The 17082-nt window shown below is 36.7% G+C and overlaps 1 protein-coding gene across 1 annotated transcript; it reads left to right on the top strand.

Moving 5' to 3' along the window:
• The first annotated feature begins 4169 nt into the window (after positions 1–4169).
• On the top strand, positions 4170–5054 carry LOC147611656 (chaperone protein dnaJ 11, chloroplastic-like). The gene has a single exon (XM_086785012.1). The coding sequence runs from the start codon at positions 4192–4194 to the stop codon at positions 4795–4797; it is 606 nt and encodes a 201-aa protein (XP_086641138.1). The 5' UTR covers positions 4170–4191; the 3' UTR covers positions 4798–5054.
• The last annotated feature ends 12028 nt before the right edge of the window (positions 5055–17082 follow it).

The following is a 17082-nucleotide window of genomic DNA, read 5'->3' on the forward strand; positions in this document are numbered from 1 at the left end:
CCCTAAACATTGTAACTAGTTGAAAGACCAAAGCACCATGGTAGTTGGCTCATAGGCTTCTTAACCTTTTGTGAGACAAGCCATAAATGTCTTGTATGTCTAGAGTGATGATTTACTTAGTCTAGTATTGTAGAAATAATAATCAAGAACTTTAGATAGTGTAATGCTAGAGTGTTGTATTAAGAAGCAAAGCCATCATAGATTTAAAAAATCTTGTCATTTCACTCACATCAATCTTGTAAGAGTCCTTTAATTTTTGGTATGTAAATACTTTTTCGTTAATTAAATTTTCCAACGTTCGTGTTGTTTCACTTGCATCAATCTTGTGAGAGCCCTCTATTTGGTATGTAAATTATTTTTCTTTAATTGACTTTTTCGATGTTCATGTTGTAGACAATAAATGGATGCATGTATAATCATAATTGACTATTGACAAGTGTTCATGCTTAGCTTTAGAGATGAGTTAATTCTTAGGTATAGTCATCAATAAATTATCTTAATGTATTGCATAGTACCTTACAATTATAAAATATGTATGGAACACATCTCAGGCCTCTGACGCTATTGTGGAAGTAGCTCTTGGGTCAAAAGGAATGCTAATAACTAACCCATCATCATAGTCCTAACACTACAACAGAATGAGGGTATAGCAGCGAAAGTAGCATCTAGAAGGGTAGGGAGATATCGGCCCCATTTCGTTGCTAAAATCGCTGCAACAACGGGATCATTTCTCAGCGAAAATAGCAAAGAAATTTTACTCCTGAATAGCAAAATTTTGCTACTTGAGCAGTGATATCTCGATGCTATTTTCGCAGCAACGATATAACAGCTTTTTTTTAATTATAAAAATATAGTAAAACTAACATAAGTTCATGTCCTACTCATTGTAATGGACACATCTCATGCATGCATTTGATTATTATTGACGGGGTCTACATCTCATGCATGCATTTGATTATTGTTGTCTCTTGCAGCTCCATGTGAACCCTCTTTTTGCAGCTCCATGTCTTTTCCCACATTTCCATTACTTCTCATGCATGCATTGGATTATTATTGTCTCTTTGCAGCTCCATGTGAACCCTCTTTTGCAGCTTTATGTCTTTTCTCACATTTCCATTACTTCTCATGCATACATTTGATTATTATTGTCTCTTGCAGCTCCATGTGAACCCTCTTTTGCAGCTCCATGTGAACCCTCTTTTCTCACATTTCCATTACTTCTTACTTGCACATTTGCACGACCGTTTGTAGTAACATCATTTGTAGCAATATGATCCTAAAACACAATAAAACTAACACAAGTGACAACCAATTTTGCAAAAACAAAGAGGTTATGGTTTTAGGAATGTACTTACTTTCCATGCTTGTCAAGCATGTCCTCCAGTAATAACAATTGATCCTTCATCTTGCACCCTTTCAAATAGAGCTTCCAAACCCCGTTGTATGCAAAATTATATTCATCTTGCGTAAGGGGCAGTGCATTGCTTCAAGCTATAGAGATACAAACAAATTAACATTGATTTTATGTTATTTTAAGGTAATCCTCTTTTCTTAAAAGATATTAAGATATAGTTTGAGGTTAATATATACTTACAAAGATTGTTGAGATATCTCCACGACTCCTTCACGTGTAACATCATGCTGCAAGTTGCTATCTATCAAAGACGAAACATAAATATTTAAAACTCTTAGTACCTGGAAGCTATCGGTATGCCTAGGTAGCACCCGAAATGCATTGGAAGCTACCCGACATGCTTATGTAGCACAAGTCTTATGCAGGCTTTGTGCACAAGGAGTTCAAAAAGCGGTCATTTAAGCCACACTTTGATGAGCCGAATGAACTCAAATTTTACAGGCACGAAAGGATGGATGTAGCTCTATTGAGTGACATAGTAACCTTGGGAGCTTCTTTGTATGTTTCTTTTCATTGTATTTGTATGAGGTTTCCTTATCCAAGCCGCCACAGAGATCCTTAAAATAGAATTTTACACAAAAGAGGCATGTGTATGTGCATTGAGTTGTGTGACGTGTCCATAAGAGAGACTTGCTAACTTCATGTTACATTCATGTGAGCATAGGGGAGTGTGCAAATAAAACACCAAGAGGGGGTGTTAAAGAATTAGTGAAAGCAAGAAAGTGCTCCTAGATTTATGGAGTGTGACACCAAGGAGAAGCATTAGAAAATATGGTGTCACCAAAATATGCGATTGAGGGGGAGCGTTGACAGTAAATTATACAATTAGTGCAATGCAAAATTGTAAGGATAAACATGTTGATGGCAAAGTAAAATGAAAAATGGTAGAGTGTGGACACATGGTGTGGAAGGTAACCTATAGAGGGATAAGGATGCCACATGTCAAAGAGTCTTGGCCAAAGAATATTTATATTAGAAGCCTCTCATTGTTCATTTTTGCAAGTAGGATCCACTCTTTTATAGAAACGTCTCTTAATAAAATGACCTTTTCAAAAAAAGGTAAACACTTTAGTTTGCCCTTTCATAGATAGATTAATGAAAAAGTTATCTTCTAGAAAATATATATTCTCATGCAGAGTTGTAGAAAATATATATGCATGAGCGGATTTCTAATTCAAAAACTATAGATAGGGGGTTTAATTCACCCCCTTGAAGGCACATGCTACACAAGTTCTCTATAATATGGGACATCCTCAAAGTGACTGTGTTGTGTTAACCCCATTTTGGATTAACAAGATGCTCTCCACCACATACTACTATGTGGACAAAGAGATGACATTAGCCTCTAGTGGCAAAGAGTGTTGTGTTGCTAATATTATCTAGGGTATTCATTATGCACAAGAAATCAAACTTCTCTTCTTTACTCTAGTAAGCTGACTTTAAATCTCTCTCTAGATCTAACAAAAGAACATCGAGAAACACAGAGCTCCTCCTTTTTAATCCTAACTACCCTACCCTAATTAAACCTAATTTTACAAAGAGCAACATGGACAAAGAGATGCCATTGACTATTAGTTGTAAAGCGTGATGTATTATTAATAATATTAAGGTGATTTGATTATTATACGCATAATAAACTATATTCTCTTCTCTTCTCTATGATGACTACTAGTTTCAATCTCTCTCAGGATCTAACCAAGAAAACGTAGAAAAACAAAGAAATCCTTCTTTCTTTTGATCCTCATTAACCTTGCCCTTATAGACCTAAATATGAAGAACAAAGTGATAGAAAGGGACTTGGATTGATCTTAGTCCTATCCTAATTAGATTATGCTAATTTCCTCATAACTTGTCTTTAATACCGCGATAAAATGTTAGATATAAAGAGGATGAAAGCATATAAGCCATACTTCCATTAACAATGAAGCTCCAAGTACAACAACTAGGCCCTTTCCCTCATTTCCCACCTAGACATCATCAACTCCAAAGCTTATCCATCCGAGTCACCTCCATAAATGGGCTACTTATGTTCCCCATGAGCTCATCTACCTCACATCATCCATGCCATCATTTAGAATCTATAATTTTTCATTCACCCATTTATAAAATCATGACAAGTAAGACACTCTACCTTTTCTTATTAACACCATTACAATTTGACATACAATTGGGCATTTGTCATTGAACACAGTGGGCCTACAACATTCTCATTTATACCTATAGTTGTTTTTTTCTCAATTCCAAATGGTGCATTAACGTAGTTCACCTGTATTATCGCTCTAACTTTTACAAATTTCAAAAAAGACCAATAAAGATTACAAGTGGTAGGATTTTTTATCTATTGAGAAAAATAAATTTTTATAAACACTTCTTAAGGCTAGTAGGGTAAAATGAGGAACCCGAATTTGGATTTCAACATACTAATTACAAAACTAAAAATAACTTACGGGTCTAGGTGTCTTTATGATTGATGAGCTCATCTACCTTACATCATCCCATGTCATCATTTAGAATGTACAATTTTTCATTCACCCAACCACATAGATGTAGGGTGCACGTGCAGTGTCGCATGGCCCACACACTATTCGTGCCTAAGGTTTTTCGCATGGCCCACAGACGATTCGTGCCTAAGGTTTTGAATGGCCTATGGTAATATATGCAGGCCGTGGTTTTGGCTTCCGAAAGCGTGCTGAGTCCACTTGTTTTATAAACACTATAAAAGCTTTCCACAGATCCTTCATCACAAATTCCAGTATCGTTTCAAATCCCTCTGGCGCATGGCTTTCTCATCCCTTTCTGTTCCTACAAGCAGCAGTGCTAATGCAGGCTACTCCTTTCCTTCAACAACAAGGCAATCTCCATTTCCTTCATCTCCCAAGACCCCCGCCTGGAGCTCGATCGTGGAGCGCAGAGAAGGTCGCTGCCTAAGTGTGAAGGCGACCTCTGGCACTCGTCCGGACACCCAAACTTCCAGTGCAAGGAGGCGCCCGCCGACTCCCGCAACCCTCTACCAGGTGCTTGAGCTTCCTCAAACAGCATCACAGGCGGAGATCAAGGCCTCTTACAGACGACTAGCTCGCCTGTATCACCCGGACGCCGTTGTGGCCTTGGAAGAGAAAGAGGCCAGCACAGAGCTCTTCTTGCAAGTCCACGCAGCATACGTTGCCTTGTCCGACCCTCAGAGCCGGGCACGATATGATCTGCAGCTCTCCATGCAAGCATTCCAAGCTGCGAGAAATTTCCATGGAGCACAGGCCTTCAACGCTCCCAGAGGAGCAAGATCTACCAGAGTATACTACCCCTCCACCTACTGCTCTCCCAGTAGCCTCTTCTCTGCTTCAGGAAGAGGTAGGAGCTGGGAGACTGATCAGTGCTGGTGCTGAAAAAGGGCCCGTGCAGGTTCACACAGCGTGGGCGCGATGGACGGGCTCAAACACGGAATCTCGTGTCCGGACTAATCATGTTACATTAAACCAAATTTTGACCATGGCTTTTTTACCACTATCGTGGCACTCAAAGGTCTCCACCTTAGTTACGCTTGTCGCCTCTACTCTTTTCTTTGGAAAAAAATCCTCTTTTCTTTCATTGTTGTGTTGGATGGATATACCATTATACTCCTCCATAAAACATCAACTTATTGTAGCTCCATTCCTCTTCCTTGATATGGTGTTATCCAAGTAGAAGATAATCTTGATCATTTTATGAATGACTGTGTAGAAATTATTGCCTAAAGGATACTTTAAATAGAACTTCCAAAACATCAATGCTCTATCAAAAATGTTTGTTAGAGTAAGCCAAACTTTGTTTTTGAGATCATCCTGCACCATATTACATGCAAATTTCTATTCTCTTTGCCTCTGCTCTCTTGCTCTAGTAGAGCTGCTTCTATCTCGTGTAGCTTCAATTCAGGTACATTCTTCAGTGTTGCTACAATGTTTTCATATTCTCCTTTGTCCACACTCTTTAGAAGTACAACTACTGCCTCATCATCTTCTACCTTTCTGCCAATAGCTACTGCGAGTTGTTGCTTAATGCTTTTATATCTGTTCAAGTGTGTGATTAAAGGTTCACTTTCCTTCATATCCAATTTGTAGAATTGCATTAACAGATTTATCTTTGAATTTTTAGGTTGTATGCCAAATAATTTATTGAGTTCATCCCATGCATCTTTTGCCCATTGTATCCTTGTGATGTGATGAATGATTTCATCATTCAAACTGAGTGCAATAAGTCCCAATGCTTTTTCATTCCTGCTCTTCCACTCATTTTTCCCTCTCTCTAGACATTCATCTCTTCTCTCAACTAGCCCCCACAGATTTTTCCTCATGAGCAAATACATGGTTTTTGTCTGCCATGTGTAAAATTGCTCCCCATTAAATTTGGCTATTACCTGTGGTGTACTCATGATGATGTGAAGGGGGTCTTGCCTCTTGATACAATTTCAAGATTCAAGGACAGTGTCTACCCTTTTATAACTCAATTTGGCGTTTAAGAGATGATTACAACAACAAATTAGTCAGCATAAAATCACCAGAAATTACATTAAATCAAGGGTAACCAATTTGTACAGAATGGTTGGAGTATCAAACCAACTCCGAATTGAAATCTGAAGTTATATGGATCTGTATCAGATACCTAATGGTTAATTTGAATCCTCAATTGTACCAAAATATAGTGATTAGCACTAGTTAATCATTGATTAGCAAATTAATCCTCTGGTTTGTGTGCAGAAAACAGAGTATGCGGGGACCCCAGATTTGAGACCTTAGAGTTCAAATGAGCTCAAATGCTTTCAAGGCCATCAATAGCAATGATTCTAGTAGAGGATTAAGCCAAGAAACACAAGATTTAACCAAATATTAAAAGCTTAATCTCTGTTTTACCAAAGTCACCTGCTGCTCTGCAGATTTGATGAAGAGCTTGGATCTCATTGTAGACTTGATCAAATTGAATTCTGTCTTCACCAGCTTGTAGAGCATGCTTGAAAACCCCCGGGGCTAAGAGGAATTAGGCTGATTTGATTTGATGAAGTAGAGATCTCAATTTCCCTTCTGAAAAATGGCACCTGCAAAACGTGCTGCCGCGCCGGTGGTCTGCCCTGAGATTCTTCAATTCCTTTGACGTGACTGTAGCCCCTTGAGTCTAGTTTGAGTACCTAAAAGGGCTTGGGCTAACTTGATGTGTGCAAGGAGAGGGAGATCCTCCACTGGTTGGGGTTACAGAGGTGAGTTGAAAAATAACTAAAAATTTGATTAATTTCTAATTATCTACTAATCATGATTAATTAGATAATGGGCTCATAAACCTGATGGATTCTAGGCATGGCTCTGATACCATGTTGAAATTAGAGCAATGTGATGAGCTATGGTGGATCAAATACTAGAATCAACATCATTAACAAAGTGATTAGCAAATAATTAAGACGTAATTAGTGAGCAATTAACAAATAGCTTAATGTAGGCATGAATAATCAAAAACAAGCAAATTCTCATAAGGCCAATGCCTCAATTTATAGAGCTTACATCCAAGCATCAAATCCCACTGATTTCTCCTTGATTCACTCCACCTCTTTTGCTTGATTCTCTCCACCTCTTCACTTTTCCCAGAATATCTCCCAGAATATCTCCACACTTCCTAAATCTTCTCATGCTACCCTTTATTCTCTCCCAGTAGATTTTTCTCACCTTTTCGCAGGTTCTTTCACATTTACACATTCTCTTTTACAGCCCCAAGGGCTTGTTCCCGCACACACCCTATTCACTTGTATTTTCAACATGGTGCACCCCCAGGTGCTTGGGAGTTTTTTTTTAATAAATTATTTTGAAGCTTCATAAAGCCTCTTTTTGCATAGATCTTTATGAAGATCATGAAACTCTTTTGGCTTTGCATGAGACTCAGGCACCTTGTAAAGAGTAAAAAAATAGGCATTTGTTTATCTTTTAGTGGCTAATCTCTCCTAGTAGCTAATGAAGGAATTTCCTTTCAAGTTCTTTTGTTGGAACATCACATAAAAGGTTGGGAATATAGTTGCATAATATGATAAATTAGATAGTAGAAAGTCCTAATTTCCTTAGGTACAAAGTCAATGTATTCACCCTATCCCAAATTTGGACTGAGTCCATAAAATACTAATATCTTTTACATATAAACTCATATGAGATATCCACTTTGGACCTTAGATGTTAACATAATATAGAGCTTAACTTGATTTTTTGAGAAACGTTTAAGCTTTTTGTCTATTTTCTTTAATTATTTTAAGGTTTTTAAAGTGTTATAATATATGCCACTTTTTGTACCCCTCAGGGGGTTCACCTAAAAATATGTAAGTATACCACGTGAGTTTAAAATGAAGGGGTTTTTTAAATCAAAATTTTAAGGTAAATCTACATAAATATATTTATAGAAGGGGTTTTTTAAATCAATTTTGAAAAAAACCCACAAGTCCATAAAGAAAAAGGGGTCATTTTATTCATGAAAAATTTCACTAGTAATGGGTTTTTTAAATACCCCTTGAATGCACATGATACAAAGGGTTTCTTAGTAGTACACCCTCAGAGTTGCACCCACAATAACTACCACTTAAAATGCTCAATCTTCTAGATCAAAAGAGTGGTAGAGATAGTGAGACATTAATAGAATGTGGTGGTTAGTCAAAATTGCAAATCCAATGGTTGGATTTTTAATGATCTCTTTTCCGAAATTCATTGAGGCTATCAGAAGGCCTACAAATATAAATAATATAATTAGTAAAATTACATTTTTGATGTAAATCATCTAAAACCTATAGGGACTAGTGTACTTGTAATGGTGCATCTATGTGAAAAAAAAATAGATCACTCTAAGTATGGACAGATATTTTTTAATCATTTCATCATATTTTTGATTCATTTTGATTAATTAGACTATTTTATATTAATTTAAGTTATATTAGGGGTTAATTTGAGTGCATGTGTATTTTATACTAGTTTCTTGATCTCATTTGAAGTATCTTGCTCCCCAAAATTTCCTCTCTAAGCATTATCACAGTCCAGCATAAACTGGATATCCTGATATTGCAACAACCCTTATATTAGGATTAGGGCTAGGGTTAGAGTGGCTCACCTTACTCTTCTCTTCTTTCACTTCTAAAATGTTGATTACTTAATTTATTTATTTTGGTTTGATTTTATTGGCTCTTCTTCTATATCTTCAAGTCAACACAAACAAAACTCTTGTAGTAATATCTCAACACTTACAACTCTCTTGATGTTTTTCATTCTTATGGTGCATCCCTTGGTGCTTGGGAGATTTTTTTTTAAATAAGTTATTTTGTAGCTTCATGCATGGAGCTTCATAAAGCCTCTTTGCATAGAGATTTATAAAGCTCATGAAGATCTATTGATAGAGACTCTTTGCATGACACTCTATGCATAGTGGCTTTGCATAAGACTCTATGCATAGAGGATCTATGCCTTATGCATTATGGTTGCATGCATTATTGCTTCATGCATGAAGCCTTTATGCATTATGACTCTATGTATGAAGCCTTTATGCATAAATCCTGTATGCATAAGCTTTATGTATAGAGGCGTAAGCATAAGGCTTTATGCATAAAGCCCTTATGCTTAAGCCTCTATGCATAAATCTTTGGGGATTAAGCATAAAGCCTCTATGCATAAATCTTTGGGGATTAAGCATAAAGCCTATATGAGCATAATGTTTCAGCCTTCTTTGTAGAGGCTTAAGCATAAGGGATTTATACATAAGGCTTAAGCCTTATGCATAAAGGCTTTATGCATGAAACCTTATGCAACATGCTTGAAGCCTTTATGCATAAGGCTTCTATACATAAATCCTAAATCCTCTATGCATAAGCCTTTAGCATAAATACTCTATACATAAAGATATATGCATAAAGACTTAAGTATAAGGGATTTATACATAAGATCTTAATGCATGAAGATCCTATGCATAAGGATTTATGCATAAAGTCTCCATGAACAATCCTTAAGCATAAAGCTTTGAGAGTTAAGCATAAATACTTTATGCATAATAATTAAGAATATTGTTTAAGCCTTATGCATAGAGGCTTAAGCATAAGGGATTTATGAATAAGGCTTAAGCTTTATGCATACGGGATTATGCTTAAGCCTCTATGCATAAGGCTTATTAAGTCTTATTCTTTATAAATCCCTTATGATTAAGCCTCTATGCATAAGGCTTAAATAATATGCTTAAGCCTTAATCATAAAGTCTTTATGAGACTTTATGCATATGGCTTAAGCATAATATTTAGGTCGTATGTATAAAGTCTTACGCATAAGCTCTTTAATTATAAGGCTTAAGCCTTGTGCATGAAGGCTTATGCAACATGCATTATGGCTTCATGCATGAATCCTTTATGCATAAGTATTTATGCATAAAGCCTCTATGCACAATACTTAAGAATAAAGCCTATATGCAACAACCCTTATATTAGGGCTAGGGTTAGAGTGGCTCACCTTACTCTTCTCTTCTTTCACTTCTTTTCTTCTCCTCCTCCTTTCTTATATAATAAGATGTAGTTTACTTATAGCTTTTTTTGTGTAGAGAACTAATTAAATGTTGATTACTTAATTGATTTATTCTGGTTTGATTTTATTGGCTCTTCTTCTATATCTTCAAGTCAACACAAACAAGACTCTTGTAGTAATATCTCAACACTTACAACTCTCTTGATGTTTTTCATTCTTATGGTGCATCCCTTGGTGTGCTTGGGAGATTTTTTTTAAATTAGTTATTTTGTAGCTTCATGCATGGAGCTTCATAAAGCCTCTTTGCATAGAGATTTATGAAGCTCATGAAGATCTATTGATAGAGACTCTTTGCATGACACTCTATGCATAGTGGCTTTGCATGAGACTCTATGCATAGAGGATCTATGCCTTATGCATTTTGGTTGCATGCATTATTGCTTCATGCATGAAGCAATAATGCATGAAGCCTTTATGCATTATGGCTCTATGTATGAAGCCTTTATGCATAAAGCCTGTATGCATAAGCTTTATGTATAGAGGCATAAGCATAAGGCTTTATGCATAAAGCTCTTATGCCTAAGCCTCTATGCATAAATCTTTGGGGATTAAGCATAAAGCCTCTATGCATAAATCTTTGAGGATTAAGCATAAATCCTCTATGAGCATAATATTTCCGCCTTCTTCGTAGAGGCTTAAGCATAAGGGATTTATGCATAAGGCTTAAGCCTTATGCATAAAGGCTTTATGCATGAAACCTTATGCAACATGCTTGAAGCCTTTATGCATAAGGCTTCTATACATAAATCCTAAATCCTCTATGCATAAGCCTTAAGCATAAATACTCTATACATAAAGATATATGCATAAAGACTTAAGTATAAGGGATTTATACATAAGATCTTAATGCATGAAGATCCTATGCATAAGGATTTATGCATAAAGTCGCCATGAACAATCCTTAAGCATAAAGCTTTGAGAGTTAAGCATAAATCCTTTATGCATAATACTTAAGAATATTGTTTAAGCCTTATGCAAAGAGGCTTAAGCATAAGGGATTTATGATAAGGCTTAAGCTTTATGCATACGGGATTATGCTTAAGCCTCTATGCATAAGGCTTATTAAGCCTTATTCTTCATAAATCCCTTATGATTAAGCCTCTATGCATAAGGCTTATTAAGCCTTATTCTTCATAAATCCCTTATGATTAAGCCTCTATGCATAAGTCTTAAATAATATGCTTAAGCCTTAATCATAAAGTCTTTATGACACTTTATGCATATGGCTTAAGCATAATATTTAAGTCCTATGCATAAAGTCTTACACATAAGGACTTTAATCATAAGGCTTAAGCCTTGTGCACGAAGGCTTATGCAACATGCATTATGGCTTCATGCATGAATCCTTTATGCATAAGTATTTATGCATAAAGCCTCTATGCACAATACTTAAGAATAAAGCCTACATGCAACAACCCTTATATTAGGGCTAGGGTTAGAGTGGCTCACCTTACTCTTCTCTTCTTTCACTTCTTTTCTTCTCCTCCTCCTTTCTCATATAATAACATGTAGTTTACTTATAGCTTTTTTTGTGTAGAGAACTAATTAAATGTTGATTACTTAATTGATTTATTTTGGTTTGATTTTATTGGCTCTTCTTCTATATCTTCAAGTCAACACAAACAAGACTCTTGTAGTAATATCTCAACACTTACAACTCTCTTGATGTTTTTCATTCTTATGGTGCATCCCTTGGTGCTTGGGAGATTTTTTTTAAATTAGTTATTTTGTAGCTTCATGCATGGAGCTTCATAAAGCCTCTTTGCATAGAGATTTATGAATCTCATGAAGATCTATTGATAGAGACTCTTTGCATGACACTCTATGCATAGTGGCTTTGCATGAGACTCTATGCATAGAGGATCTATGCCTTGTGCATTATGGTTGCATGCATTATTGCTTTATGCATGAAGCCTTTATGCATTATGGCTCTATGTATAAAGCCTTTATGCATAAAGCCTCTATGCATAAGCTTTATGCATAGAGGCGTAAGCATAAGGCTTTATGCATAAAGCCCTTATGCCTAAGCCTCTATGCATAAATCTTTGGGGATTAAGCATGAAGCCTCTATGCATAAATCTTTGGGGATTAAGCATAAAGCCTCTATGCATAAGGCTAAAGCATAATGTTTCAGCCTTCTTGGTAGAGGCTTAAGCATAAGGAATTTATGCATAAGGCTTAAGCCTTATGCATGAAGGCTTTATGCATGAAGGCTTTATGCATGAAACCTTATGCAACATGCTTAAAGCCTTTATGCATAAGGTTTCTATACATAAATCCTAAATCCTCTATGCATAAGCCTTAAGCATAAATACTCTATACATAAAGATATATGCATAAAGACTTAAGTATAATTGTAGTAATATCTCAACACTTACAACTCTCTTGATGTTTTTTATTCTTATGGTGCATCCCTCGGTGCTTGGGAGATTTTTTTTTTAAATTAGTTATTTTGTAGCTTCATGCATGGAGCTTCATAAAGCCTCTTTGCATAGAGATTTATGAAGCTCATGAAGATCTATTGATAGAGACTCTTTGCATGACACTCTATGCATAGTGGCTTTGCATGAGACTCTATGCATAGAGGATCTATGCCTTATGCATTATGGTTGCATGCATTATTGCTTCATGCATGAAGCCTTTATGCATTATGGCTCTATGTATGAAGCCTTTATGCATAAAGCATGTATGCATAAGATTTATGCATAGAGGCGTAAGCATAAGGCTTTATGCATAAAGCCCTTATGCCTAAGCCTCTATGCATAAATCTTTGGGGATTAAGCATAAAGCCTCTATGAGCATAATGTTTCAGCCTTCTTCATAGAGGCTTAAGCATAAGGGATTTATACATAAGGCTTAAGCCTTATGCATAAAGGCTTTATGTATGAAACCTTATGCAACATGCTTGAAGCCTTTATGCATAAGGCTTCTATACATAAATCCTAAATCCTGTATGCATAAGCCTTAAGCATAAATACTCTATACATAAAGATATATGCATAAAGACTTAAGTATAAGGGATTTATACATAAGATCTTAATGCATGAAGATCCTATGCATAAGGATTTATGCATAAAGTCTCCATGAACAAACCTTAAGCATAAAGCATAAATCCTTTATGTATAAAGCTTTGAGAGTTAGGCATAAATCCTTTATGCATAATACTTAAGAATATTGTTTAAGCCTTATGCATAGAGGCTTAAGAATAAGGGATTTATGAATAAGGCTTAAGCTTTATGCATACGGGATTATGCTTAAGCCTCTATGCATAAGGCTTAATAAGCCTTATTCATAAATCCCTTATGATTAAGCCTCTATGCATAAGGCTTAAACAATATGCTTAAGCCTTAATCATAAAGTCTTTATGAGACTTTATGCATATCGCTTAAGCATAATATTTAAGTCATATGCATAAAGTCTTGCGCATAAGGACTTTAATCATAAGGCTTAAACCTTGTGCATGAAGGCTTATGCAACATGCATTATGGCTTCATGCATGAATCCTTTATGTATAAGTATTTATGCATAAAGCCTCTATGCACAATACTTAAGAATAAAGCCTATATGCATAAGGATTAAGCATAATGTTTAATCCTTATACTTAAGACTATTTACATAATGCATAGAGGCTTCAGCATAAAGCCTCTATGCATGCATACAACTTAAGCATGAATGCAACATGAATTATGGCCTCTATGCATAAAGTCTCTATCCACAGAGGCTTAAGCATAAGGGCTTTATGCATAAGGCTAAAGGGCTTAGTACTTAAGCCTCTATGGATAAGGGTAAAGGTAAGAACACTCTTCCATGTTTTTCATGCTTATGGTTCCCCCTCGAGTGCTTGGGAGTTTTTTTTTAAATTATTTATGCATGTAGCTCTTTGCACGAGGCTTTGTATGAAGCTCATGCATCAAGCTTTGCATGCAGGTCATGAAGCTCATTCATGAGGCTGGCATGAAGCTCATGGAGCACTGATGTCTCTCCCATGAGACTCTATGCATAGAAACCTCATGCATTATTGAAGCCTCTAAAGGTAATACCACTCCATCTTTGCATGAGTCTTTGCATGCTTGAGGGGGTTCACTATATGTAAACACTCTATATCACGTGTGTTTTAAGGCCTAATTAAAAAACCCCTTATTTGTAAATTTTTCATGAATAAAACACACCCTTTTTCTATTCAATTTGTAAATACCCCTTTAAATGGTACCCTTCTGTATGTAAAAAATGTGTAAAAAAGGGATTTAAAAAACCCCTTCTATTGAACCCACGTGCTACGCTTACATATTTATGAGTGACCCCCTCCCCCCAAGTTTACATGAGGCTTAAGTATTATGGCTTCTATACATAAGAACTATGAATAGAGGATTTACATGAAGCTCATGCATAGAGGCTTTGCATAAAGGCAGTGCTTGCATGAAGCTCATAAAGACCAGACTCCCTACATTGTGGTTGTGAAGATGGACGTGAGGGACCAAGTGTGGGTCTAGTCGATGTGGGTCTACTAGATTGAGGTGTAGGGTTATCATACCTGACTCGTGATGGGCCTCCTACACCACTTGGGCCTACACTGTTACAATGGAGTAGATTGGCCTTATGGTATAAAAGGTGCCAAATTGACATCCATATAAGGATACATAAAGAGAGATACTGAATCCATAAACACATAAAGAGAGGTAGAATATACAAAACAACATAAAATATATAAATATATGTGTGTATGCGCTAGTTGTGTCCATACTTAACACCCATAACATTGATTGACGATTGAGAGTAGTTGCATGACATTTGAGTCTTGAGAAGGTCAATTGTAATTGAATGTCAAGGAGGAGAAGACATGGTTACCTACACCATACATACAAATATTTATATGAGACATGATTATAAAGCCTCATGAGCTTCATGGAAAGCCTCATGAAAATGTAGACGTAGTAGCAAGATGGGGGAGTAGGGTGCTTTTACTTTGGAAGAAGCTCTACTAAGTCCCCCACATTATATCCATATACAGAGTAGAGGGGGGGTTCATGACCCCACACTTAAGATCCATCCTTGAGGAGAGCGATCCCACCACATGATCCACATGAGTTACCATATACAATACATGTGGATGGATTGCTTATCATGGATAATAGAGGAAAACAAGTAATTAACCGAATGTGAACTTAGAGTCCCAAATTTGTTTTAAAAATGGAAAGCACAAGATAAAATTTCAAAACATTATCTTATTCATGTGCTTAAAACTAAGTTTCCAATCCCACATCCAGCCCTAAGCTTCTCTAATGAGTTTATTGTTAACAATCCTAAAATTGAATTGATCATGGTGATAGACACAAGATTAAGCATAAAACTTAAGGTGGGTTATACAACACTAAAAACTCCATAAGTAGAGATAGATAGAGATTGCACACTCAACACTTGATCTCTATTCTATTGCGTATCTCAAATGAACCATACAATGATATAGGCTTTCTAGCCTTATCCCACTTTACACATCATCATCCATGTGGCAACTCCTTTTCCACTCTTTTGGTCAACACTCACACACCATACAATATTACATGTGGCATTCATATCTTACCATAATATCTTGCACCTCTAGGGTGCTTTCCCACATACACATAGCACCATGATTACATCTCTCAACACCCCGTCTTAATCGAGGTGTTCCACAACTCACCCATAACACCAATGTAGCATTGCCAAATGCAACATGCCATCTTAACACTACCTTTTAATGGAAAATTGGAGTGTTAGCCAATGAACATGTGTGTGTGTGTCTACCATCTTAGACACTGAATTCCATTTTGAGCCCATTTGCTCTAGTGGAACCAGTGAGTTCGATTTGAACATAGATGTTCAGGTGGGAGCCAACCCATGCGCATGCACCTCATAAGTGCATCGCTTATGCACACATCACGAGCGACAACCATTTTGAGTGTCTCGGTGGGCTTGAGCAGGGCAACCCTCATACCAATGGGTGATTACAAAATATTCTTGTTTTGAGCACGCAATCTCGGGTACGGTTATCCATCATCAACTATGGGTGAGAATAAAAAATTACAAAGTCTTTTTGGCCAAAGTCGGGAAGGGGACCATGTGTGAACATCTTCTTGTGGAAAAAATACAAGTCAGGTTTATAAAAACTCTCAAAGATAGTGACTTTTTGAGTGTAAAACCACCCTTATATGGAGTTCGTACTAAAGGTCTTTTAGAACTTTAAGAAAATAAATTTATGCTTGTTGTGCTGTAGTCTCTTCTTGGTGTTTTTATGAGCATTGAAAGCTTTACGCCAGTCTGCTGCTTCGGACCCACTTCACACAAATTTATCTTCTTCATCCTTCCTCTCGACTTTTCTTCTAGTTTGACTCTCTGCTGCAGCTATCCACCATAGCTAAGGCTTCAAGTCTTCCTCTTCACGACTATGTACTCTTGGCCCATTTCTTGTGCTATTGCCTACCATAGCCAAAAGATTCCAATCTACTACACTTCACCTTCACCTTTTTCACATTTGAAACTTGCCCATACACTTCAATGTGTAGCTTCTATGTGAAGGTTCTATGGTAACCTTGATGGTCCTTTTCTTCTATGACCACTCTCTTGCACCTTGTATCGCTCTCTAAGCTTGCAACTCATTCCGTGCCTACTTCTGTGTGAAATATGCCTTCTCTACACTACGTTTGGTTATCTTCTTCTTTCTTTGAGACATATGATCAATGCCACGTTTCCCTACAAACACTACAGGAATTTCTTCCTTTAACTTATATATGGAATGCGCTATTGGTGCCCTATAAATCAGTAGTTCTCCTTGAACTTGGTATGCAACTTACATTTTTGTATGTTTTTGCCTATATGGAGCCATCTTTTTGAGGTCTCAACAACCAAACATTATGGTCCTTTTGTGAGCTTCTTGAATGTGTTGTGATGTGAGTCCTACTTGTTTGATTCTCCTCTTTAAGTCATCTAAATATGAAGCCCCTTATACATGTAACATTTCACCTCAAAAACCTCCTTTCTTCTTGAGGTTTACACAGCCATTAGCATGGCTTCTGTGAGCTCCCAATTGAGCTCCAAACATGCATGCATCCCATCCTTACATGCAGCTTCTTCCTCAAGCAA

The sequence above is a fragment of the Cibotium barometz genome, chromosome 47 (assembly GCF_041138505.1).
Source record: "Cibotium barometz isolate CiBa-2024 chromosome 47, ASM4113850v1, whole genome shotgun sequence".
Classification (NCBI taxonomy): Eukaryota; Viridiplantae; Streptophyta; class Polypodiopsida; order Cyatheales; family Cibotiaceae; genus Cibotium; species Cibotium barometz.

What these genes read in the sequence shown, in the direction of transcription:
- LOC147611656 (XM_086785012.1), top strand. Translation starts at nt 4,192, where the DNA reads ATGGCTTTCTCATCCCTTTCTGTTCCTACAAGCAGCAGTGCTAATGCA.